At 40.1% G+C, this 27,876-nt stretch overlaps 1 protein-coding gene across 2 annotated transcripts in view; it reads right to left on the bottom strand.

Moving 5' to 3' along the window:
• Window positions 1-3,926: 3,926 nt before the first annotated feature.
• ROR1 (receptor tyrosine kinase like orphan receptor 1) overlaps window positions 3,927-27,876 on the bottom strand; it is a 484,054-nt gene continuing 460,104 nt past the window's right edge. For both annotated transcript variants that reach the window (XM_004369015.1, XM_012555471.1), the window contains 2 exons: window positions 23,930-24,141; window positions 3,927-5,516 (listed from right to left, as the gene is read on the bottom strand). In XM_004369015.1, the coding sequence (XP_004369072.1) occupies window positions 4,089-5,516; window positions 23,930-24,141 (1,640 nt within the window). In that variant the 3' untranslated portion in view covers window positions 3,927-4,088. The remainder of the gene's footprint in view (window positions 5,517-23,929; window positions 24,142-27,876) is intronic.

The following is a 27,876-nucleotide window of genomic DNA, read 5'->3' as shown; positions in this document are numbered from 1 at the left end:
CCAGGCAGTATTTCATTCTGTTGTATGTAGGGTCTCTGTGAGTCGTTGCTGAATCGATGGCACCTAACAACAACTAAGGAATGTAATTACCATCCAGCTCCATGCCTTTAATTAGGTGGGTTCCATGGTTCTCTTTAGAGTATCCGAACCATCTGGAGGGCTTGTTAAAACACAGATTGCTGGGCCCCACCTCAAGTTTCTGATGCAATACCTTTAAGTGGGGCCTGAAAATTTACATGCCTAACAAGTTCCCAGATGATGCTGGTATTGCTGGTCTGGGGACCACATTTTGAAAAGTACTGGAGAGATACTTATCTTTGAAGATGTATAGTTAGTAGCCAAGCCAGCCAGTTGCCACTGAGTTGATTACGACTCCTGGTGACCCCATGTGTGCCTGAGTAGAAATGCCCTCCATAGGGTTTTCAGTGCTGATTTTAGATAGTAGAGTTCCTCTGTATTCATATTTTTTTAGCCATTCCATATTGGCACTGCCCTATAGTAGGCATTATGGGAGGGTGATGCTGTGAGTTTGCAGATGTTAGTGATAAGGGAATTAAGGATAAGGCCCAAATCACAGAGTTGAAGGGATTGGGGAGGAGCGAGAGTTCGGAGAGTCGATAAGAAGAAAATGGGAGTGGAGGACAGATTGAGGAATTCAAGTGAGAGGGAGAAACTCAACCTCACACAGATCTTGCTGCCATGTGAAGTGATTGCTTTATGGAGTTTGATCCCTGAGGTGGTGACAAGAGATATGCCTAAAACAGATGGATAAGGCCATGAAGGTTTTATTGTATTCTCTTGTGTACTAAATAGCAGAAATAGCCAAGTTCTTTGAACTTTCATAATGATACTCATTTTCCTTGACAGTGTATATTAATTGCCAGATGGGGAATTCTTTCTTTTGGGCAAATAAGGTCATAAAGATAAGCTATGACAATTAAATGACCACATTTATTTTATCAATTTGGTTAGAATCTAAGGTGGACATAAGATGTACACAACTTTTTCTTCTTCAGAGTCTTAAGATGTGATTTTTAATGTCTAAATTCATATGGAAATGACAAGGCAGAAAAGGATGGAACTCTGCTTTTAAAACCAGTTTTTACATTCCATTGGTTGTAAAGTGATTATTCAATATATTATTTCGACTTTAAAAATGAAAATCTCCCATATATAGGTGGGTGCGTATGGTCATGAAATCACTGGAATTCTTCCCTCCACCTATGGTCTCCAGCCAAAGAATGCTCATATCTATTTTAAAAGCCTTAAAAAAAAAATTAAAAAAAATCATTTCAGTGAAATAGTAGTAAATAGGAATTATGATTTCTCTTTCTATGAAATGTCAATGATTAGAAGAAATATTACAATTTCCAAATACCTCCATGATAGCAATATTCAAGAAATAATATTTTATAGTAAACATTTTTAATAAACAGCAGCATAAAATAATCAGTGTTTAATATCATCTCTGGTGTGTGAAATACAAATGCACATATCCTCAATATAAAATAGCCTTTTTTGTTATTACAATTCCATGCTTGTCTACTTGAAATGCCCATAATAACAAATCAGACATTTAAGTAATACAGTGATTAAATGCATGCATGTGAAAATAAGGAAAGATATGGTAGGGCAAGATATCTGAATATTGCCATTATATATTTGAAGAAAATCTATATCGAGTTAAAAAAAAAAAAACAAAGAAAACAAGGAAACAAACCAGATATAAAAATGCAGAGATATATTTTCACTTCTGTGATACAAACGAGAAACATTGTTTTGTGCAAAAAAAAAAAAAAAAAAAAAAAAAGATTTGAAAATAAAGTCATCTTACAAAACATTATCAACAAAGCAAAGATATTTTTTAGTTTGTGAAAAAAATACTATTTTAATACAAAAGGGACTGTGTTGTGTAGTATCACAGTGCTATTATAAAATACATCATTACAAGTGGTTTTGAAATTTAGTTTGCTCAGCCCTTAATGATTTCTGTAATTATAAAAGGTTTAAAATAAATGTTATAGTTCTTTATATAAAAAACTACCTTGAATTTATTTTTTAATTGTGATAATGTTTTTCCAGAGTAGGTATTTTAATGGCTCATGGAATGCTAATTTCCCTTTAAGGGACTCCTAGAAAAGCTCAGATTCACTGAAACTGTGTTTACTTAAAATAATAAATATTCTTGGAAAACAATTGATTGTCGTATGATATACAAAGTTGTGGTTTGAAGCTTAATCATTAAACAGTTGCATAGCAACAAAAGGATTCAAATATTCTCCTCTACCTAAAGTTAAGAAATGTAACTTCTGAATCAGCTTATTTACGTCACAAAAAAAGTCTTAATTTATTTCCCAAGAAATCTGGATATAGCCAATTCTTCGAGTTCACAGTACTTATATGTCCTTATTTGTTGTTTGAAGACTCAGTGTTTAGAAAAATTGCAACACATTTTGGTAAACGTTATTTCCTTGATTTCTTGCCCTAACTGTAATTTTTAAGAAACTGAAACATCAGTGTGCTTCTAAATCTTACATTCTCCTCATCAAATACCATTTTCTAGGAATTACTTCATATCCTGCAAGTCACGTTATAAGCCTCTTTTATCAGTAAAATAAAAATGAGACTTTGAAACATTGCTCTTAGACATAAAGGAGTTATTATTAAAAAAAAAAAAAAAGAAAAATCAAATAAAAAATTCCTTTCTATATAGAACTTGACACCCATAAGAATTCTAAACTTGGCAAAAGATGGCTGACAGGTATATGCCATGAGATGCACAATTGGTACCTTCCTCTAAGTAAGGCAAAAAATCATGCTGCTTCTATTCACCAGTTTAAACAATTCAGTTTTTGGTAATCTTTGATGTAAGAACTCAGTACTTGTCTTTTTTTTTTTTTTTAATACTGTAATGCTTTGCAAAATAATAGAATTCATAATCTTTGGATTCCAACTAAGTGTATGTAAATATATTGTCATAATTCTTGAGGCTGGAATAAAATCTGTGAACATTTCTAGCACAGAAAAAAAAAGTGAAAGAAACTTTAAATTAAATATAAATTGATATCACAGGGTTTCCTATGTCCCCAAAGTCCACGGATGGTAAGCAACCCTCCATCTTGGACAACCACTAAGCAAGGGCTTGTAAGGTGTGGCTGTGCTCATCTGCAGCCCCAACTCTATTTTTCAGTGTTATTGGTCCAGGGAAGCACCTGTGGAGGCTGTCTCCATAGGAACCCTTGTTCTTCTCCTAAGGATGCAGATCTAGCCTCAGGGGCCATTTTTCTGACTGTGTTTCCTTTGGGGTCTCATTCCTAATGCAGTAAAGAGAACTAATCAATCAACAATCAATTCCAGCATCCACATCTGGCCTTCTTGTGGTCCGATGCCCTGTGTTATTTCAAGGGCTTGGGTAAGTACACTGTGAAAAAGGAAAATGTGGAACCGCCTGTTTGATCAGAAGAGGAGGTTCACAAAAAAGGCACACTGCACCTTCCCAAAGAAGCTCCATTGTGTAGGAGGCTTCAGGGAATCTGTATACTTGTCTTATGGCTCATTTTCTTCCATCTGGGATCTCAAATTTGGGCTAAAGTTTCCTCATTTACTCTGAATATCACTTCCATACAAACACGCATTAGAGTCTAAATTGAATCAATATCATTCCTGAACATTTGCCCTGAAGAAAAGACAGCAGGTAGACAAATGCTACTATATATACATTTTCAGGAGAGACTAGTCAGGGCAACCAAAGGCAAATACACAGAGCACCATTGACTTTCTTTTTTGGTTTGCTATTTAATCACAAGGTTCTTTTCCTCTTCACTGGTTTGCAGTTTTCAGTACTTGAAACCATATGTACCAATCCCAATGCCATGTCAGGCACCTCAGTGGAGCATAAATCCCACAATGTTTTTTTTGCGGGGGTGGTGTCTGGCCATCTTGCTAAGACACAGTTAAACTTCACAGAAGATACCTGTTGTAATGTCTGTTAAACGAGAACCTTACTTTTATAAAAACATTTGAATATAAATCTTTTCTACGGCATTCTAGTTTGTCCTGTATATCACAATTAACAAAAGTTGTGCATTTTACAGTTCTGCAGAGATCATAGATTCGGCATGTCCATGAATATTGGAGTCTCCTAGCAAAGATGACTGCTTTGAGTCTATTTTGTAGGGTTTTTGAGATTTGTTGCCAAAAACGGTTATGCCCATTCCAGCAGGATGATTTGGAATAGACATGTGTGGTAGTAAAGGAATATTTGCTTCCTGGTTGGATCCTGATGAGGGCAAGCTGGTCACATGACCAGTGCTAGTCGACCCACTGGCACTGCTTGGGGACCGACTTTTGGGAGGAGGGCAGTGCTGAATTACTCTGGGGGGACCTGCTGGCTGGTAGTGGGCAGCTGGAAAGGCTGCATATCCAGGAGGTATTGGGTATCCATTGATGGGGATAAATCGCTGGTTCTGAGGTATTGGTGGGCCAATGAAACCAGCGATCTGGCCCTGTGGTGTAATACCCTGGCTTGGGAACATGTAATTGGGGTATCTGGGGTTACTGAGATTACTCACTGGACTGGCACTAAGGGAGGTGGTCTGTGTGGTGGCATTTCCCCCTGAAGGAGTTGTAGAGCTGGTGTGACTTGAGAGTCCCTCCCAGGACCGAAGCCGGACGTGAATATCTTTAAATCTTGGTCTTCTGGAAGGAATCTCATTCCAGCACTCTGTCATCAGGCTGTACATTCTGGGAGGGCAGTCTTCCGAGCATGGTAAGAGCTGCCGTTTTCTCACCATTTCAATCACTTCCTGGTTACTAAATCCATAATATGGCTGAAGTCCAAAACTGAAAATCTCCCACAAAACAACCCCAAAGGACCAGATATCTGAATCAGAAGAGAATTTGCCATACATGATGGCTTCAGGGGGCATCCAGCGAATAGGCAGCAAAGACTTGCTTTGCACCCTGTAGTAATCAGCTGAGTATATTTCTCTGGAAAGCCCAAGGTCTGAAATCTTTACATGAAGTTGCTCTCCGATTAAAATATTACGAGCTGCAAGGTCCTTATGGACAAAGAAGTGACTAGACAGGTATTCCATGCCAGCTGCAATCTGAATTGCAATGTGCAGAAAATCTCCATGATCCAGGCTAGATTTTACAGTCCCATCCTCATCACTGCTACAGCCAACGTCGGAATGTGGGGATCGCATGATGAGGAACTCATGGAGATCCCCCTGGTTCATATACTCAAAAAGCATACACACAGGTTGTTCCTGAGTAACAGCCCCTAGAAGGCAGACAATATTGGGATGGTGCAGTTCGGCCATAAGAGAGACTTCCTGTTGAAATTCTGTCCACTGCTGGGGGTTGTTGTAATCTTTCAAGGTCTTGATAGCAACCAGCTGAGCATGGTCCATGCCTGGGAGATAGAGATGGCCCTTATAGATTTTTCCAAAGGCACATTCACCTAATTCTTCCATAAAACGTACAGCAGAAAGAGGCAGCTCCTTAGCCTTGCTCTGTATGAAAGAAAGGAAAGGTGTGGTTTAAAACATTTCTTAAGAGTGGGGGTGAGCATATAAATCAGATTAAATGAGATATTGTGGGCCGTGAGTCTTTAAAATTGTTGGCTGCAACTTAGTGGAGGTGTCACAGGCAACTTCATACCACTCCCCTACTCAACAGTCCCCACCCGCTATGTTTCTTGCTGTTGCCTAGAGTCTTGATACTCAAAGTGTGGTCTTCAGGCCAGCAGCACTGGCATCACCCGAAGCTTACTACAAATGCAGATTCCCAGGCCCGCCCCAGACCTACCAGATCAGAACGTGTATTTTACAAGACCCTCAGGTGACGCTGGTGCACATTAAGTTTGAGAAGCACTGCTGCAGAGGACACAGCCAGAATTCTTAGCCTGGCACTTACAAAAAAGACTGTTTCAGGCCTCACTTCATCTGAAACGTTCCTGAACACTACACCTCAGTGATCTTTGCCATCTCTGGAGTCCCTTTGGCCTTTACTGTCTGAAAGCACTACACGAGTCCCCACTTACCCACAGGAGATACATTCCAACATCCCCAGTGGATGCCTGAAACCACTGATATTACTGAACCCTATATATACTGTTTTTTCCTATACATACATACCTATGATAAAGTTTAATTTATATATTAGGCACAGCCAGACATTAACAACAATAACTTTGGCATATCCCAGGTGCCAGCATCACTACTCTTGTGCTTTGGGGCCATTATTAAGTAAAATAAGTGTTGCTTGAACACAAGCACTGCAATACCGAGACAGTAGATCTGATAACCAAGACAGCTACTAAGTGACTAGTGGGTAGAGTATACAGCGTGGATACCCTGGACAAAGGGATGATTCACGTCCTGGGCAGGACGGAGAGGGATGGATGGCACGAGATTTCACCACGCTACTCAACAGTGTGTGCTTTAAAACTTATGAGTTGTTTATTTCTGGAATTTTCCATTTAATATTTTTGGACTGAGGTTGACCGTGGGTAACTGAAACTGTGGCTAAGGGAGCCCTGGTGGCACAGTGGATAAGAGCTCACCTGCTAACCAAAAGGTTGGCAGTTTCAATCCACCAGCCGCTCCTTGGAAACCATATGGGGCAGTTCTACTCAGTCCTACAGGGTCGCTATGAATTGGAATCAACTCGAGGGCAATGGGTTTGGTTTATTTTTGGACGGTTCATACAAGAAGCAGTGTGACGGCTGGTTATACATATGGCCTCCACAGCCAGACAACCTGAACAACCTGAGTTTGAATCCTGCGCTCACCCCTTACCAGGTGTGTATCTATAGATACAATATTTAACCAGCTTGTGCCTCAATTCCCTCATCTATAAAATGGGGATGATAACTGTACTTCTCTCACAGGGTTATTGTATACTTAAACTAGTTAACACTTGTAAAGTACTCAGAACTTAGTCTGGCACACGGTAAGTGCTCTTTAACATTTAGCTATTATTACCTTGCTGTTGCCGTTCTTGTTACTCATATATTCTATCCCCTCAATCACATCGTAAGTTTCTTGAAGGGAGGGATTGCCCTTCGTACCAATTTATATCTGTAGGGCTTTAAAAGTGGGTTGTTTATTGATTGACCTTAAAGCTGACAGAAGAAAGCATCTAGTTCACAACGAAAATAAGTATAAAATTGTGACATTTGATCTTGGCGGTAAATGTGTTTTTACTATTTTTGAAATTCACCTCAAATCTAGCCTAATGTTAAGTCTCATTTGTTTTTGTTTTTGAAAGTCGTAAGAGCGATACATTTTTACATAAAACTATTTTTAAAATGCTTACTTCTAAGAAAAAGAATGCTGCTCCGAGAATTCCAATTGAAGCTGACAGTGTTGCGAATACATATGGAATTCAGAGTTCTCTGTACAGAGTTTAAAACAACAGTTTGCAAACTTAAGTAAGAGTTCTTTAATCTAAACTCAACTAAGTTGGTTTTATGATGATTCGTTCTGTTCTAGGCTGATGTTTTCCTATATTAAATCCAGGAGGAAATGCCCATTAACCTAAATATGAGTGTAAATATGCTTGCAGCACAGTCTCCCCATGAAAGGACAAAATGGAACCAAGGATACTGGCACCTTAATTCTTCTATGCGAAGAGTAGTTTTCATTACAAAATGGACTTACTTAGTCATTAAAGCAGATCTTATGGAGTTGGTATTTAGAAATGTCTTACAGGAAAGTTAACTTGTGCTTAAAGTAATGGCAAGGTAATGTTTTAAACATTCAATATACTAAATTTTATTAATTCAGTCCCACTCATTACAGTATTACTTATAATAGCAAAAGTTTAGAAACAACCTAATATATACCTACAGGAGATTAATTACAGTGGATCTAGTAAACAGAGTATTATATAGTCATAAAAAATGAGGCAACTTTCTACATACTGATACGGCAAGATCTCCAAAATACTATTGCTAAGTTAAAAATAAAAAGTAAAACAACAGTTAATGTTGTATAATTCTTTTGTGTAAAACAGAAGAAGAATGAATATATTCTCATTTGCTTCCATATGCATAAAGGAACTCTGAAAGGGAACTCAGGAAACAAATAGCAGTGGTTACTGGTGGGGGGTGGGGTGGTGAGTAGGAGTCCCCCAGTGGTGCATGATAGTTAACACACTCAGCTGCTAACCGAAAGGTTGGAAGTTCGAGTTTATCCTGGGGAGACTTGGAAGAAAGGCCTGGTGACCCACTTTTGAAAAGTCAGCCATTGAAAACCCTATGGAGCACAGTTCTCCTCTGACACACATGGGATTGCCATGAGTCAGAGTTGGCTCCCAGGCAACTGGTTTTACTGGAGGGTTGGGGGATGGGGAGGGTGTAGAGGTTGGAACTGGGAGGAGGAGGGGGCAGAGGTGGGAGATTTTGCATTTCATTCTTTTTCACACTTTAAATTTTTTGAACCTTATAAATATATATGGATTCAAATAATTAAATTTAAAAACATAAGACCAATCTTTCTGTCTGATTAAATCAGGACATTTCTTCTGCAATCACAGGTCCATCTACTACTTTGCCTTTTGCTTATAGGGTCTACATTCTTTCTGGAGCTAATGTAGTTCTGTTGGGAGCACAGTATGTGGGTGATGAGAAAGGTAACCGGTTGAATCAACTCTACCTTTTCCTCTGGCAGCACTTCAATGATTTCACTTTTGCTGGCAAGAGTTACCAAAGGGGAATTTTTCCTGTATGACATGAAGATTGGGGATTTCCATTAGGACTTTTCCTAATGATGTAAATAAATCTAATTTATAACCAATTTATCCAATCCATACTCAAATTATGTGGCAGAGTAGGTATTACTTTTAGACCTAAACAGGTTTTCATGATACAGAAGGGCAAGGCACTGAGTACTAAAACAACTTTTGAGGGTAAGTGGGAATTAGGAATTAAACCCAAGGAATGTTAGACTGATACAAAGACGAGTTAGGAACTCCCCCACCTCCTGCTGACTAACCAAAAAACCAGTTGCCATTGAGTTGACCCAACTCCTGGTGACTCCATGTGTGTCAGAGTAGAACTATGCTCCATAGGGTTTTCAAAGGCTGATTTTTCAAAAGTAGATCACCAGGCCTTTCTTCTGAGGTTCCTCTGTGTAGACTTAAACCTCCAGTCTTTTGGTTAGCAGCCAAGCTCGTTAACTGTTTGCACCACCCAGCGACTCCCACCCATAGGCCAAAACCAAACCAAACCCACTGCCATTGAGTTGATTCTGACTCATAACGACCCTATAGGACAGCGTAGAACTGCCCCATAGGGTTTCCAAGGAGTGGCTGGTGTATTTGAACTGCTGCTTTTTGGTTAGCAGCCGAGCTCTTAACCACTGTGCCACCAGGACTCCAAACCATAAGCAGTGTGGTGTAATTCAAATTATGTGATCTTTCGATTCATAAAAATCTGGGTTTGCAACTTGGCTCTACTGCTTTCTATTAATAGTAGTTAATACAAAGTGCTTACTATGTGCAAGACACTCTTCTAAGTACTTAACAAATCTTAACTCCTGTCATACCCTGTGGGATGAGTCCTATTTAGCTGGCTGACTTTAGCTAAGTTTCTAAACTTTTCTAAGCCTGTTTCCATATCCTTGAAATAATATCTACCTTGCGTAGTTGCAGTGGGGATTAAATGCAACCATATATGTCTGTAAGTTTCACCTACTAAGTGCTCATTAAATCATTCTTATTATCCTTATTAGAGAAATTATACAGGAAGTAGAGTAAATGCAAACAATTTAGGTTCATTTATAGTCTTCAGTAGTTCTTGAGTGTCTCCTATAATGCCCTCTAATTTAAAAAAATGTATCGTTTCCTCCTGTTAATCCTTTTCTGTTCTCCTGCAGTTGTTAGCTTTAAAAAAAATCCTTAAAAAATGACAACTTGTTTTGGAGACTGAGGTTAGGTGAGAATTTTGAGAGGCCTATGGCCTCAGAATTCTGGGAGGTGCCGATGGAGGTGGAGGGAGGAAGAATCCATGCGGAAGAGTGGATGGTAGCAGATGGGAAAAGGAAGCAAGCAGGCCAAACTTCTGGGGACTGGAAGAGAAGAGGGGGTGGACAGCACCTTGGCTCAGGCATGACACACGGCCCTGGGGCTTTACAGGTAAGAAGGCCTGCTGCATTCCCCTACATTGAGGTAAGCAAATTTGTTCTCTTGTTGTACAGGCAGTCCTCGAGTTACGAACGAGGAATTTGTAAGTAAGTTGCTACAGGTGTGTACGATTCTTATTTAGCCTTACTTTACTGCAAGAGAAGGCTGGAAGCCTTTTCATTGATTTAACAGCTGCACGTGCAGCAAGTGAAGGTGACCGTGATGAAGAATTTGTTGCTGAGTAGGGGTTGGTTCAACTGTTTTAAAGTTAGGGCAAATTTACATAACATTAAAGGGCAAGTACAAGTTGCCTGTAAGCCGGACTTCATAACCCGGGGACTGCCTGTATTTACTTTCGGAACAACAACTTACTCTTCCCGTTTTACAAATGGAGAAAAAGGCTTAGACAAAATATCAAGAATTTTCAGGAGAGCCATAAAGGGCTGCACTTGGATCTGCAAGGCCTTCGGCTTTGGGCAACACAATTCTGTCTGAAACCAGAGAAGTCCGTTGGCCAGCAATCCCAGGTTGATGCAGAATGTGTCTGGAGGCTCAGCTTGAGGCCTGACACCTTGCAGGGCCTATGAGGTCAGCCTGCACTGTGTGGCTACTCTGTGGAACGAAAGTCACGCCTTCTCCCTGTTCAGACACATGAAAGAAGTCCATTTCAACCCAGAGTGTGTCTTGTCATATCTCACTAATACCTGGCTGGCAATATAGTATTCAGTCCAAACTCTCCTCCAGCGTATAGGAGGAAAAAGTGGGTTCACCAGAGCTGGTCAAAGTGACATGGGGTTTGCTTTGGAAAGAAGCACAAAATGATTCTAAGAGGGCAGGTTTCACAAAACCTTTCCTTCAAACACCTGTACAGCAGCAGGTACAGAAATGCCCAGAAAAAGCTACTTGGAGCTTGGTTCCAAGGGAATAATTTGCAAAGTGATTTGCATTTTTAAAATGCTCAAGTTACTTGGTACAAACGAGTCTTAACTATAGACTCATTTTCAAATTTTACATAAATCCTGAACTAGTTAAAAAGTCGTAAAAGCCCTTAAAGAAGCAGTCAGTAGACTGTACGGTGATGGCAGGAAATTAGCTGTATTGTTGAGGAACAGATGGTTTACATTATACAAACCCTTTAGGCTAAACTTGTTTAGGTCTGGCATATTGTAAATTATATTTTAGTAATGAAAGTGAAATGACCTCTGCCTGACCTCAAGTGGGGTTCGTCTGTTTGAACCAATGTAGTGGAAAACTATGAAAGAAAATGAAGTCATAAAGTTTTGGCAGTTCAATTTTGGCTCATTTCAAGTTAAGGGGTTATAAATCTGTTTAGTTTTTGTTTGACAAATATTTGTCATACAGGGATGTACAAAATGTAAAGAAGTGTAAAATACACATGGGGCACGGTGCCAAAGTAAACCAAGTACAAAGGAAAACTGGAATGGATAGGGTCCCCAGCTCCTATCTCTTTATCACTCCCTCCATTAGTTGAATGACAAGATGGGCTCGGTTTATTATATGCTGTAAGGCAATTAAGTACCTTAAAACTGAAACAGGCTTTCAGCTTAAATGTTAACATTTTTACCTCTCAAAGTAAACACACATGTGCCCCAGTGCAGTTTTAAAAATCATATAATTTGGGAGGGGAGGATAAAAATCAAAGTTGATGCAATTGATACATTGTTCTAAAATCTGATTGTGCTCGTTTCCTTAGAAAGTTCTGATGAGCAACTGTATTTGAGTTTAAATGAACTCTTCATTCACTGAAGGAAAATGAAGATTATTTTAGACATGAGTCATTTTTTGTGGGCGGAGGTGGATAAGGTATAGTTGTTGTTGATGTCGTTGTTATATCACTGTCGAAACAGCTAATAGACCAAGCTGATGCTGGTAACTTCTTTCACCTGAGTGATGAAATCTAAGTTGGGTGTGTGACCCTTTTAGATCTATGAACTTTATATATGAAAGCAATGAAGCATGGGTAGAGTTTTTAAAAATTGTAATTATGTAGGTGGCAGATGAAAAAAGAAGACAGACTCAGGGACTTCATTTCTTTTCACCTTAGGTGATAATGTATTTGAAATGACTCCTCTTGCTGAAACACCTTACTACTAGCCTGCCATTTCCTGCTCACTTTACATAAATGACTACCACAGGAAATGAAGTGGGGACTTTGTGATGGCCACCTACATTTGTATGCAGCATGGACCTTGCTCTGTGACTTTTTGCCTCTAGCCTGAATGGGGTATGATTGCTCTACTTTTGAGTCCAACTTGAAGTAGACACATGGATAAAAAGCAGAGCTACATTAGAGTGGAGGGAACCAGAACCCAGATTGTCTGAGATGGGAAAGTGGCTTCAACAGCAGGTGCTGAAAAAGGACTGAAGCTCACATTCATAAATCAACCCCAAACCTCTCCCTGCAGTCCTTGCAACCCCTGACACTTAAGGATGGTTCCTTTCCCATGCCCTAATACTCCAAGCCACTACCTGTCTGTCAATTTGTTGTACTGTGGTGGTTTGTGTGTTGCTATGATGCTGGAAGCTATGCCCCCAGTATTTCAAATACCAGCAGGGTCACCCATGGGGGACAGGCTTCAGCGGAGCTTCTAGACAAAGACACACTAGGAAGAAAGGCCTGGCAATCTACTTCCAAAAATTAGCCAATGAAAACCCTATGGATCACAATGACTACTGTCTGAAATAATGCTAGAAAATGAGCCCTGTAGGTTGGAAGACGCTCAACATACACAGTGGCTGCAACAATGAACTCAAACATGTCAACCATCATGAAGGACTGGGCAATGTTTCATTTTGTTCTACACAGGGTTTCCATAAGTCAGAGTCCAGTCGACGGCAACTAACAACAATAACAATGTTCCAAGACTGACTGCTGCCCTTTTGGCGGCTGTTTTCCTGTTACAAATGTCCTTGGCTATTCATAAAAAACAGATTCTAGCAGGACGCAAGTGTTTGCAGGAGAAGATCGGTTTCTACCCAGAGTCACCTGCTCTCAGTCCTGTCAGGAATGATGACATAGATCCAGGCTCTATAGATATTACTGGGGCATTTTTGGTAATGGGATGACATTACAAGTCCTTTTTCTCTCTGGAAGCTACAGCTTTCTCTGAGATCTACATTATTTGGGGACTCACTTGCTCTGCAAATCTCGAGCACTGATCAGCATTGGCTACCATTAGAGTGAGCATCAGAATCCCTTGGGAGGGCTTGTTAAAACAGACTGCTGGGTCCTTCCCCCAGACTTTCTGATTCAGTAGGTCTGTGGTGAGAGCCAAGGTTTTGCATTTGTGACGAGCTCCTAGATGGTGCAGATGCTTCTGGCCTGGAGGCCTCACTTTGAGAAACACTGGAATAAATGAATATGGCTTTCTGGATCAGACAATTACTTAATGATCTGGGTCCCTGCTCCCTGCATAATAAGTGACCACAGTGTGTCTGAAGAACCTGATTGAGCAATTCTGACTTACACAGGCAGAGAAAATAGCACTCTACTTGAGAAGATGCTTTGGGAATACCCGTTACAGAAAAATACAAGAACATCTGACTGACATTCACTGGTTTTATATTCTGCACAGCTACTGTCTGAGAGTCAAGGTTTTAAAATATAATCTCTCTAGAGCTTGGGCCATGTCATCAACTGTGCTCTATTTTCATGTACAGCCAATTGTTTAAGATATATTTAATAGTTGGTTACATATGTCAGTCAACTGATATTATGTATACTGTACACCAAACAGTATACATACAAAATAGCGTATGAGAAACCATGAGAGAATCCTGAGGAGAGACGAACACAGCTCCTAATCTAGATGAGTTTGTAATCTGAGTTTAATAATAACTACCATGTGTTGAATACTTGCCATGTGCCAGACCCTGAGATCCTAATAACAGCTACAATTATTTTTTTGAGTGCTTATGTGTTAGGCTGTAAGTACTTTAAACATATTAACTCCTTTTATCCTCACAATTACACCACGAGATGGGTAGCTATGACTATTATGCCCATTTTACAGATGGAAAAACTGGGTAACAGGTTGTTTAAGTGGTCCCACAGCAGGGAGGTGCTAAATTCAGACTCCAGAGCTGGCTTTCTTAATGATTAAGCTACATCCCCTTGTCTGCTGTCTGAGATAAGTGCTTAATGTATCAACTCCTTTAACTGGCATCACAATTCTGTGAGGTTCATGTTGTTATTCTCCCATTTTATGGATAAAATAAAATAAGTCATTTAGTTGCTCGCCTAATGAAGCACAACTATTAAGTGGGCTTAGCTGGTGCCAAGATTCAAATCCAAGTATGTCTCTGAGGTTGGTGCATTTTTCTGGAAAGAGGAGGCATAGTTTTCATAAGATCCTCAAAGGGCTCCATAACTTTGAAAGCATGAGGACTCCTGGCGTAGAAGTGGAACGCTCAGGGAGTAAGAGCTGCCTTGTCTCTGAGCTAGACCTTACTCTGGCTGATACTCTGCTGTCGCCTTTTGTAGACTGGGATAAGTGAACAAAACCTTTTAACCTTTTAATGCAGAGCCCTGGACAGTGTATGAGTGTGAGATTTCTTAGTATCTGGATTTGGCTGTTGACATCAATCTGCTTGACTCCAAAGCTATTTTGCTTTCTTGTGTGTTTCACTGGTTCTTAGGTAAACAGTATTAGAATTGTGAAACAATTGACCCCACTCATAAATGGAAATGATTACATGTTAAAAGCTTAAAGGCCACAGTTATTTTATTTTGGGGTTATGGACAGTTTCAAAGACTGTAGCAGAACGAAGTGCCTTCTAGCTTATGCAATCGAATTCTAGAGGGAGTTTCAACCAATATCTTGCCACATTTGCTCAGAGTTCAGCTGCACTTCTCTGGAAGTGATTTAACTTCAGAAGCAATTCTTTTCTCCATAACATAGCTTTCTGATAGTTAGTTTGAATGTTTGGTGGTGTCCAGGGTTGATTCTGTGGTGGAGTTACTTTATAATGTCAATGGGAGAGGTCCTGTTCTGCCTGGAAATAGATGTAACAGATGCCAGTAATTTTAATGTCAGTTTGAGCCACCACAGGCTTATAAATTCGGCTTATATGTTTCAGTCATCCTGAAAATTAAGGCAATAGAGTGAAATGGTGAAGCACTTGGGCTCTGGACCCGGGCAGACCTGGGTTTGAGGTCTGGCTCTGCTATGCTACTTACTAGCTATGTGACTGGGAAAACTCTTAACCTCCAAGCTCCAGTTTTCTCACCCCAAAAATCTGGCTCAAATAAGTAACCAGTTTATAGGGTTGTTGTAAAGATTAAATTGGGGTAATACATGTGAAATATTTTCACCCATTCATAATACCCATTTATAAGATACCAATTTATTAAAAAAAAAAAAAAAAAAGATATCAATTTATAATACTCCATCCTTCCCGGAAGTTAAGTTTCTATAGACATAGGTTTGAGGTAAGTGAGGCTACATACTATCAGACCCTCTCCACCCTGATGGATTTTACCTAGGTTGTGAGCAAGGTGTGGGGCAGGGGAATTTATGCTAAAAGGAATGGGCTCAAGGAATCCCAGAGTCATCTAAAGAGCTACCTCTATAATCTTCGGTAGGATTCCCTTGCCTCTATCCTCACCCTAGTTAATGTTGCGGGCTGCTGGATCCTATGATAATTTCCTCCTCCTTCCACATTATCCAGTACACAGCATTTGTTGGTTGATGAAAAGATTTTGGTTTTCATAGCATCACTGTAATCAAAATAATATTTTAATCAATAGGTAATCAAACTATTGAGTACCTGTGGAATGCTAGGACATTATCTCTAAATGTCAAAATATCCCTTTTAAGCCCTGGTGGTGCAGTGGTTAAGAGCTTGACTGCTAACCAAAAGGTCAGCAGTTCGAACCCACCAGCTACTCCTTGGAAGCCCTACGGGGAAGTTATACTCTGTCCTATAGAGTTGCTATGAGACAGAATCAACTGAACAGCAACAGATTATAGGTGAGGACATAAAGGCTCAGAGAAGTTAATTAAGCAACTTGCCTAAGTCTCATGGCCAGTAAAAAATGGAGCCACGATTTATAATTGTATCTTTCTGGTTCTAAATCCTTGCTCTTTCAAGTATATCAAACTACCTACCAGAAAAATACTAAGAAATAATGTAGGCCAAGACAGTATGGAGCCTTGGGTGCCAGGACAAAGAATTTTACAACTTGAGATTGGTCGTTCTAGGCTGGGGAATCACTGTACTCAAGTGACAGCTAAAGCCATGTTAGAGGATGAAAGCAGGAGCGAGAGAGGAAAAGAAGACCAACAACCATCAGAGGATACTCCCATTTAGGGAATTAAAAAAGAAGAAGTAGTGAAGGAAACGGGGGAAGAAGACAGGAGGAAAGCCAAGGGGAAAAGTATTTCAAGACTGTGGTTAAGAATATCAAATGCTCCAGAGAAATTAAAGAGGATGAAGATCTGCAAAAGACCACGAGATTAAGTTACATCATGATGACTCCGAAGAGGGTCATGTCAATAGAATGGTGAGCTCGGACGACTTGGGAGAAAACAGCTTTAACGAGTGAGCCGAAAAGTTACTGAAGACGGTTTAGCACCAAATGTGGTGACAGTTGGTAAGGACAGTGGTTTAAGAAGGGTAACCGGACTCCATCCAGCAGGGCTTTTTAGATGAAAGCACATTGCTGACAAAGGGGAGAGACGCAGATCATATTCTATAAATATAATGAAGTGTCAGTACATTCAGCAAGTACTAAGGCTAGAAAGGAAAAGGAGGGATGAATTGCCTGGAAGTAAAGAAACAGAGAAGCTGGCAAGGGATGAGGGTAAACTGAGAAATATGATATCGCCGCCAGCTTCAGAAAGCTAGGCAAATCCTGCTTTCCTCCAAAGCATTTTTCTCATATCAGTTAGGAGCTGCCCATAGGGGCTATTCAGCTTTGGGCTGTACTAAGTGCTTTTGCTGCGGCTCCCTTCTCCCAGGGCCCTTGCATGCTCCTCATTCTCAGAAGCCTCCACCTGCTAACATCTCTGCATGCTTGATGCCCAGGTAGGTGAGCCATGCTGGGAAGAACAGGAGGTGGGGAGCCAGGAGGCTCTGCCCCCTTTCTATTCCCTGAAGTAAACACTCCATAGTTTTGTTCCTTGGCCAAAGCACGATTAAAGATTGCTCTGTTTTTCAGATCCAGGATAGTTGGGAGTAGGGACAGGGAGGGGGGCGAAGAAGAGGACAGGGAAAAGAAACAGGGAGAAGGGAAATTAGAGTTTCCAGGCTTCTCTGAGAAGGGCCATTTTTCTATGGTACAAAAACAAAATAAAAACCACTCAGACTGTAAATTTGTAATGCATCAGAAGAATCTTATTTCAGGCATCGCTAGAGTACTCATCAGAGATTTTAGAGATGGAAAAGAGGGAATTATCTAACCCAGCCGAATGGCTTGAAATCTTTTGCTGAGCGAAATAAAAGGAAAATAAACAGTACATAAATACAGTCTACTTCTTTCTCTGCACAGATGAGGAAATTGAGATGTAGAAAGGCTAAATGGCTTCTCAGGGTCACAGGGCCATTAGAGGTGGAGCCAAGGAGAACATCCCCACCTCCTGACCGTTCATGGCTCTGCCTCAGTATGCCTGTCTGGTTCACTGGATGCCAGGAGGGGCAGTAGTCTAATCTTTTAAAACTTGTTCTTCTTGTGGGGGTCTCCACATGCAAAAGGGTAAGGAGCTTCCTCTCTCCACAGATTAGAAGGAAACAGGCTTCATCAAAAGATTTTACTTCCTACTGCGCCATTCACCTCTCTGGGGACTCAGGCCAGGTCCTGTCAGCCAGTCTGCCTGCTGTTGTCCTCTCTGAAGGGTATCGGTTTCTAATCTCTCAGAGAAGCCTCTACTTCCTAATGCAAACACTCAGGGGAATTTTAGCAACTCAGCAAGTGAAGAGAGATGGAAACAGATAGTTTAAACCCTGAAGGGTGAATCCACTTGGTGAAACAAGAACCTTAGGGTATTTAACTTTTGAATTGGCCAAAAAGAAATAAGAACGAGGCTAGGGAAGACCAACTTCCATCCTTCATTCCTTTCTGATCTGGGCCTCCGAATATCCTTTTGATTTTACTCTGGTAGGGTGTTTGTTTTCAGGATGTTCTTTTCTTCCCCCCTTATGCGTGTCCCTTCCTTTTAGATTTTATAGGTACATGTAATATTTATGTGTCAGTGACCTTTCGAAGCAGTTTTAGAGATCGACTGTTTACATTTAGGAATTTTCTTTAAGGTCTACAAAGTCCTTTGTGCTTTTTCCAGGAAAGGCACTCAGTAAGAACCAAAACAAACAACTGAATAACTCAAATTTGATTGGAGCCAAATCTCATATGACAGTAAGAAAAAAAGAGTTAACATTTGTTTTTGTTGCTTCCTTTCCCTTCCCAGTCCAATATACTTGAGTTATTCTTACTTCTATGATGCTTCAGAAAGTGCCTGTGAGCTGTTTAAGGATAAATTCTAAGCTCTGTGTTATAGAAATCTTGACACTGGGAGACTTCACAAAAGATGCTTCGGAGATGATCCAGAAACAATGAAAACAATGTTTACTTCATGAAATCGCTGGGAAAATTTCTCCCAGACTTTTTTTACATTTGTCTCTTTGACCATGGAGGAGAGAGTATTATTAATGCTCTGGCCAAATTTCACCTTTCCCTGACTGGGGCTACATCATTCAGGCTTCAACTGTTCTGTAGGCACTTGCCTCTCCGAGATTTGTCAAAAACCAGGGTGCTACCTGTGGTTACTCATCAGCACACACTGACCAAATTGAATCGTGTTTGGTTGTCTGGTTTATTCTTTGAAAAAGTTATTATAGGGTCAGCAAGAGCTGTATTTAGAGTTGGAAAATCCCATATGCAAATTTTATCTCTTTCAATTACTAGCTCTTTGACTTTGGGCAAGTTATTTAATGTGTTAGGAGTCCCTGGGTAGTACAAATGGTTAACATGCTCAGCTGCTAACTGAAAGGCTGGAGGTTCGAGTCTACCCAGAGGTACCTCGGAAGAAAGGCCTGGTGATCTACTTCCAAAAAATCAGCCATTGAAAACTCTGTGGAGCACAGTTCTACTCTGATACACATGGGGGTCACCATGAGTCAGAATCAACTCTATGGCAACTGGTTTTTTATTTAATCTGTCGGAGTCTCAGTTACCTTGGTTGTACAGCAGTGATAATAACAGCTGTAATGATTAAATGAAATAATGGATGTAACAGCTCCTGAGATGGTTCTTGACAATATGTATTTATTAGTCAATATGTACTAGTTTTCTCTATTTATGCCGCAAAGCTCTCTGAGATCTTTATTTCAAAGACTACATAAATCCAAGGCGTCATGCCTGTTGGATAGTATGTGCTGCAAAACAAATCTCCATTAAAAATGGAATCGAGTTACAGATTGAGGCTGACCTACAAAACTAATAGACCATTTTCCTGAATGGAGATGACCCTCCCCATGGTTTCTACCACAACAATGAGAAGCCCAGTTCTCCAGGGAGGTGGCTGCTACATAGCATGACTCCTGCAACCAAACTGATTTGGGTCTCTCTCATGCCCAGATCTCTGGCATTTCTAAGGCTTCTCAACATTTAATAATAGAAATGACCAGAGGAAGAATCTCATGGAATAACGGCTATTGCACTAGAAGCCTGAAGTCATGGGATATGTAAAGGTAGCTGTAAGGTCAACTAGGTATTCCTTCATGAATGTACAAGAATATTAACCCTTCTATTTTCTTCTACTACCATTGCTGCTGCTAAGACTTCTCTAGTAGCCTAGTCTCCTCTTCAACCAGCTGGTCTACATCAGTATTTCTCAAAGTGTTGTCTGTCCAAGACTGGTGCTGATATGGCTAATACTTACTACTCCTCTAAGTGCTTTACACGTGCTAATTCATCCATTAACAACTCAGTGGGCCAGTGTTCTTATTATCCTCATTTTACATAGAAGGAAACTGAGACAAAGAGAGGTCAAGGACATTGTCCAAGATCTTAGGGCAATCCCAGACAGTCAAGCCCATGAGCCCACACTCTTAAGTTCATCATACTGTCTCTCCAGAGGTGTGCACTTTAAAAAAAAATGTATTCTTGTCATTCTGAAAGGTGTATAATAACTCAAATTAGGTGAATACTGTGTTCTTTAGTTGAACTGTCCTAAGATTTATGTAAGGAACATCTAAAAATAATTTGTAATTAGCAGATCAAGTTATTTTGGGGGGCTGATTTTTGGAGGGCTTTATTTGATGATGCTCTTCATCTCCCTCCAAGAATTTTATCATAATCTGTGCCTGGGAGGTGGTAGGAAAGACAGCATTGCATTTTCCTCCCATGAGTCAGCCCTTTCCTTCCTTGTGTCACCTCCTTTCTGGAGGTTGCCACCCGTGACTTGGAAAAGTAACATGGCAGGAGGTCAGAGTCTAATGCCTGATTTCCATCCTAAATTGTATCTGTTTCCTGTACATTTGTATTTCCTAAATAATGAAGTAATGGAGGGAAATGACTGCATGACAAAGAACACTGAACAAAGTGGCAGGATTCCAGTTCCAGCACTTTAACTTTCCCTTTGCAACTTGAGGAATTACCTGAAAGGCTCTTCTAGTTCTAATCTCCCCAGAGTCAGAGAAGCCAATTCACACCTAGGAATGGATGACTAAGAGCCTTTCACTAATTCCTTCAGGGATGTGTGCACTTTAAATGACTATAAATATATATTAATGCATACATTTTAAATGATTGAATATATATTTATATGATTAAAAGTAAATTTTATAATTAGAATTTTAGGGGGTGGTTTGGTATACATGCTTTGGGCTTCTGATATCCTTCAAAAACAAAGATCACCAGTAGCATCCAGGGTCTTAAAAGCTTGCAAGCAGCTTGCATCAACCGGTCCAATCCCACTTGGAGCAAAGGAGAATGAAGAAAACCAAAGACACAAGGAAAATATTAGCTCAAGAGACTAAAGCACCACATAAACCAGACTCCAGCAGCCAAAGACCAGAACTAGATGGTGCCTGGCTACCACCGATGACAGGGAACACAACAGAGTCCCAGACGGAGTGGGAGAAAAGTGTGGAGCAGAACTCAAATTCTAAAAAGATCACACTTAATGGTCTGACAGAGACTGGTGGAACCCCCACACCTACGGCCCTCGGATGCTCTACTAACCCAGAACTGAAACCATTCCCGAAGCCCACTTTTCAGATAATGATTAGACAGGACTATAAAACAAAAATTAATACACGTGAGGAGTGTGCCTCTTAGTTCAATCAGATACACGAGACCAAATGGGTGGCTCCTGTCTAGAGGCAGGATGAGAAGGCAGGAAGGGACAGGAACTGGCTGAGTGGACACAGGGAACCCAGGGTGGAAAGGGAGAGTGTGTTGTCACACTGTGGGGAATGCAACTAACGTCACAAAACAATATGTGTATAAATTTTTGTATGAGAAATTAACTTCAGCTGTAAACTTTCACTTAAAGCACAATTAAAAAAACAACAAAGATCTCCAAATCTGACCTTAAGAAAGGACAGCAAGAAGAAGGGGAATGGTCTTCAAGGTCCCCAGGTGGAGAGAAAGATGCATCACTCACTGCTCTCTTGCTTCTCCCTGCCCACTCTTACCAGCTCCCTGAAGTCCCAGCCACTCAGTCTCAAGGAAACATAATTCCTATGACAAGTAGGTAAGGCAGGATCTTTTACTTCTTTGTCCTTCCTGGGAACTGGTCCTTGTCCTAGGTGCCCCCACCCTGGCATAGATGTACTCATCAGCAATCAACTGGCCTTCCTGGAACTTCCAGGGCTCAGGCTCATGCTGGGGAAGTAGAAAACCTTGCTCCCAGTTTCTACCCTCTCACTTCTTGCCTCACTTCTCCCCTACAAATCCATACAATGATCTCTTTCCCCAGGCCCAGCTTTACCTGGAGAAAGGACTCATGGTCAAAAGTGACTTACAGGACTACCAGGACTCCTGGGTAAAGCCTGGACCAGCCTTCAGATACTAGCCAGACCCTGGAGAACCCTCTAGGCCCGGGTCCTGTAGCAGTGAGAAGCACAAGGCTCAGGCATTAAAGGAGAACAAAGTTCTAACCTGACTCTACCGGTTACTGGTGTTTAACCATGGGTAATTCACCTAACTTCTCAAAACCTAAACTTTCTGAAATCTACTCCTTTATAGCTTTGTAAGAATAGAATATGCATGTACAATGCAATAATGTACATGGATCGCCTAGCTAGAAGCTAGGATACCAAGTGATGAATTCTCGCACCCACCCCTGTCACCCAAGCTTCTGTGTGAACTCTATGGTATTCTGGGTCTGTGGCTCTTTTAATGGTAATAATTCACACTTAGTAAGAGAGTGGTTTTGCTGAGAGAGAATATTTGAAAAAGAATTTTTAGCATTTAAGAAACCTCAAAACCTCACCAACAGATGATTTTACAATAGCAAAATTTTTATATTTTCAAGAGCTTTTAAATAAATTTAAAAAAATCTAAATCACTAAGCAAAATAAAATAAAACGAGGGCTATGTGTGGATCCCAATTATGCTACTCTACTTATTAGGTGAAAGGATTAGTTAATTTGAGTAGGAAGGCATTTTTTTCCCCTAAAATTACATTAAGGAGCCTTGGTGGTGCAGTGATTAAGTGCTCAGCTGCTAACCAAAATGTTGGTGGTTCGAACCCACCAGCTGCTCCACAGGAGAAAGATGTGGCAGTTTGCTTCTGTAAAGATTAAAACCCATTGCTGCCGAGTCAATTACGACTTATAGTGACCCTATAGGACAGAGTAGAACTGCCCCATAGGGTTTCCAAGGAGTGGCTGGTAGATTCAAACAAGAAGAAAAAACAGGCTTTGGGATGCAGGAATCCTAAATTATTTAATGAAATCTTTGCTGAGAGGACTGTGATTGAGGTGCTGGCTTTCCTGAGAGAAAGCTTGTGTTGTATTTCAGCTCAAAGACGTAGCGTGTGTGCTCCATTAAAGGTAAAGGCCAGTGACCCTGGGTTCCTTGCTAGGACCTCAAGAGACCCAACTGATGAAATATGATAAGGAAAAGCTCAAAGGAAGTGAGCTGATTTAGCACAGAGAGGAGAAGGCTAGGTAGGTTATAAAAAAGCATGCAAAGAGTATAGGAAGGACAGGAGAGAAAGCATAACATTTCTCTTAAAATATACTTAATCCCAAAATAAAGGGATTTAGATTAGGCATAAAAAGAATTTCTTTTACTGCGAAGTTAGTAAGCAATGCTGAATTTCTTCTTTCTCTCTCTGCCTGTCTCTTCTCTTTCTTGCTATCTTTTCCTCTCAGTTTGGTGGAAGAGTATGGAACATCCTTCTTTGGCAATTCTGAGTCCTATCCGCAAGAGAAAGATGTAGCAGTCTGCTTCCATAGAGATTTGCAGCCTTGGAAACTCTGAGGAATTGCTATGAGTCAGAGTCAACTTGACAGCAGTGGGTTTGGATTTTTGGTTTATGGGGCTGATACAGATGGTCTCCTCAAGATCCCTTCTAGTCCAACAACCCTATGGTAAGATGTAACATGGCTGCCACAACAGGAAGTAGACATACTGATGAAAATAAGTTCAAGCAGCCTTAGACAAAGTTAGAGATCTATGGTTGGTCTGTGCATTTGCCAAAAAAAACAACTCCAGTGTTATAAACCCTGATTCTATATCATTTGATTTTTAAGCTTGAGATGGTTATAATGTTTGTTTTGACTTGAAGTCCATAGAATAAATGCAGTTCTGTATTGTTAATTTTACCTTGGGCTTGTACGCATTCAGCATTGACATCTCTACATTTTGACCTCTGACGTGTTTGGGTTGTCTCTGGACTGGTGGTGATGACGACTTCTGGTTATTGCGGCAGACACAGATGAAAAAGAAGAGCAGAGCGATGGCCAGGGGAATAGCAACACTCGGTACCAGTATGTACAGGATTTCCATTTTATTCTTCTCCTTGGAATCCTTTGAATCTGGGTGCAAAAACAAAAGAGAGTGAACGTTATACTCATTAAAATAACACGTATAATATTACATTGCATACTTTAAAATGACCTCCAATTCTTCTATACACACAAATCCACTGTGAGAAAAAAAGAATCCACTGCTTATTAAAATTTGTTTCCATCAAACCTCCAACATAATTTATTGAAGTTAAAAAGTTTAAGTGTTTAAAAATTGCAAAGGGACATTATGAAGACTTGGTATATGTGTGGGTCCCCCTCTGATGTTTCCTCTCCTAGTGCTGCAGACTTGCATTTCTCTAACACCTTAAAAGTTAAACGCCACGTAAACGGACTGTATATATCCAAGAGCATTAATATGGACTACGGGGCTCTTCTTCCAATGGCTATCAGCCCTGATCAACTATGATAATGTGGTGTTCCAGAAATCATGCCCTTGTCATGGCCTGTCTGGACTTACAGGGCCAGTCCTGTGTCTTCCAGAATTGACATCACTAAAGAATTCTGGCCTCAGTGTCTGCAAAGTCACTGGCCTGAGAACACAGGGCCTGGAGTCAGAGCTAGTTCAGTCTCTGATGAGCTGTGTGACCTTGAACGAATCATTTACCTTTCTGGACCTCATTTTTTTCTCACCTACAAAAGTGAAATGTCTGTTTTGAATGGTGTCTGCATTTCCCTCCAGCACAGAAGCACTGTATAACTTGATACTTTTTTGAAACCCCAGAATTATTCTTAAATGGTTTCATATGAAGCCAATAATTATGAGTATTAACACTTTGAACTATATTTTGCAATCTTATACATCTGCTTGAAAAAAATGTAATATGTATAGGACGTGAGGCATATTTTTCTTTTATCAGTTTGAGTCTGACTATTAAAATCCAACATGTTGGGCATAGTATCATTAATGAATTAACTGGTAACAAACACAAGAATTATGGAGTACTAAAGAGAGGGGTCACATAATGATATGCCCCGGCAACCAATAACCTCATCAGGTAGTTTGCTTTAAGAAAATCCATATTATGAAAATTTAGGTTGACACAAAATTCACAGATGATTATTTTGCCTTTAAGGAGTTCACTGTCTGGTAAGGAAAACAGAGAAAAGATAATTACAATACGTTGTTGTAAATGCTACACTATAAATAGGACTAGAGTGGTAAAGGGTCCAAAAGTTTCGTTTAAATAGTGAGCTTCTCTAGCACCAGTAAATTAGAATATAATATATAGTTGATTCTTGTTATTTGTGGTAGTGATAGTCTGTAAGGTCACTGCAAACACTAATCAGTGAACACTGAGCCACTGCTCCTAGGACAAGTAAGGGATTAAGTTCTCGTGAGCTTCTGGTCACAATATTTTTGTCAACCAATCAATATATAACCTGGTTTTATGTGTATGTCTGTTTAAAAAACCAAACCAAACCCCTTGTGACCCTATAGGACAGAGTAGAATTGCCACAAAGGGTTTCCAAGGAGTGGCTGGTGAATTCAAACTGCCAACCTTTGGGTTAGCAGTCGTGGAGCTTAATCACTACACCACCATGGGTACTTATTTAATATATATTGTTGATGAATTAACATAGAACTCACGGCCAACAACACTATAACTCATGCCTGATGAAGCTTATCTAGCATGCGTATTTTCTCTGTAAGGCACATCACAGACTTCTTGAGCTTAGGAACACTAGACAGAACTTCAGCATTATGCTTGGGGGCCATTTTAAACAATGAAGTTACCAACAAAAAGCACAAAAGTGTGAAAAATTGTTATTAAATAGTCTGCCAAAAGGACACTTGCTTATAGTATAAGAGCTGAAATAAGAAGGCATAACACTAGAACATAAAAAGGGGTTGCCATGAGTTGGAATCGACTTCAGGATGGCAACTGGTTTGATTTAACTTGAGAATGGGTATTGCTTTGCACCTATTTCCTCATGGTAAGTTTCCTCCTGTTTCATGGAGGTAGGAAAAATGAGGTGAGTTTGAAAAGTGGAGAGTAACACTGAAGCTTCAGCAGATATGCTGCCTTTGAACTTCTCACTTCACACGCTGTGACAAGAAAATGTATAACCCAATACATAAAATGTTAGCCTATAACCGGATGCCATTCTTACTGCTGCTAGGAACTGGGTCTCACGTGCCCTAGTAATGAGTGTGTCCAAATGTCTGTGGGTGTGTGGATAGACAGAAAGAAATCACATGTGTGGAAGATTGTCTACCACAGGACCTAGCACATATATACCTACAACATAGAGACAACATAGTAAAATAGGGAAGTGCATTTTTGAGTCAGAAACCTCTGAATACTACCTTTGTCATTATCTATGTAATCTTCAGTAGGTACTTAGTTTCTCTGAGCAAATTCCTCTGTAAAAATGGGAATGATAATGCCTACTTCCTAGAATTGTAAAGAATGAGTGAAGTACCTGGTAGAACGCAATAACTCATTAGTGTTAGATTCCCTTTTCCCTTAGAGTTAGAGGGAATTCAGGGATAGATGTATTGGGCTGAAAATTCAAAATAGCTTTAAGCAAGAAACTTAACCTCTCTGACCTCAGTTTCCTCATTTATTCAGCAGGAACAATACCTGCGTTACCTATCTTATTTGGTTCACATACAAATCAAATGAGATAATGTTCACGAAAGAACCTTGAAAGATCGAAAACCGGCACACAGTTATTAGATACTATCATTATTATTAACAGTATAAAACTTTTCAAATTTCTTAGTACCCTGGGGGGGAAAAAATCTCTGTTGTTATTCTTGGATTTTCAGTGGAATCATTATGAGGGTAATGATTACAAAGGAATGAGGCTAATTTAGTACTAATGTAATATTAGTTATTTTTCCAGTCTAGATTTTTAGCAACAAGAGAAAGTAGGGCTCTCACCTGTCTGGCAAACAAAGGAGTCTATTCTGTATTCATTCCCTACCAGATTATTCACGGAACGACTTTTGTTGTAAACGAGGGGTCTGGGACAAATCCCCTTGTAGGTCTGCAGAAGAACAAACTGCAAGAAGCTAAATCCTTTAAACAAAGTCAAACTTGGCTCCTTCTGAGTACACTGAGGATATGCAAATGAGCACAACGGGCCCAATGTCTTCTCGCCAAGTGAAATGATCAAGCCGAACAAAACGTGACTATGTTGGAAGTGACAGAAACCAAATTCAAGCCTATTTTAAGTCTATGACACACCAAGCTTCCTAGCCCACACAGCTCTCTGGATTTGGACTGAAGGGAATTCAGTCTCTGGCACAAAAGACCTTATATAAAAATATTCCATAAAACAACTAGCTTTACTAAAGAAAATCAGAAAACTAACATTTGCGGACCCCCTTTTTATGTTCTAGCATTTTTATTCCTTATTCTAACTCCGTACTTTGATGTTATTATCTTGATTTTACACACAGAGAAATTGAAGCTGAGAAAGGATAAATGATTTGCCAAAGCTAGAAAGGTTGGAGTGTTTCCATGACTTTTAAACAATACTATTAATAAAAATGTCTCCAAAATAGTATGTGGAATTTTTTTCATCATTGTTAAAAGCACATACCATTAAAAAAAAACACTTTAGGGCTGGGGAGGGAACTAAATAGACAATAGATAAGTGGTAACTTTGGTGAAGAGTAAGAAAGTACACAATACACGGGAAGCCAGCACAACTTGTACAAGGAAAGGTCATGGAAGCTCCATAGACACACCCAAACTCCCTGAGGGACTGAATTGCTGGGCAGAGGGCTGT

This window comes from Trichechus manatus, unplaced genomic scaffold (assembly GCF_000243295.1).
Source record: "Trichechus manatus latirostris isolate Lorelei unplaced genomic scaffold, TriManLat1.0 scaffold00003, whole genome shotgun sequence".
Classification (NCBI taxonomy): Eukaryota; Metazoa; Chordata; class Mammalia; order Sirenia; family Trichechidae; genus Trichechus; species Trichechus manatus.
Note: the sequence above shows the minus strand (reverse complement) of the source record. Positions and strands in the feature narration are given on the sequence as shown.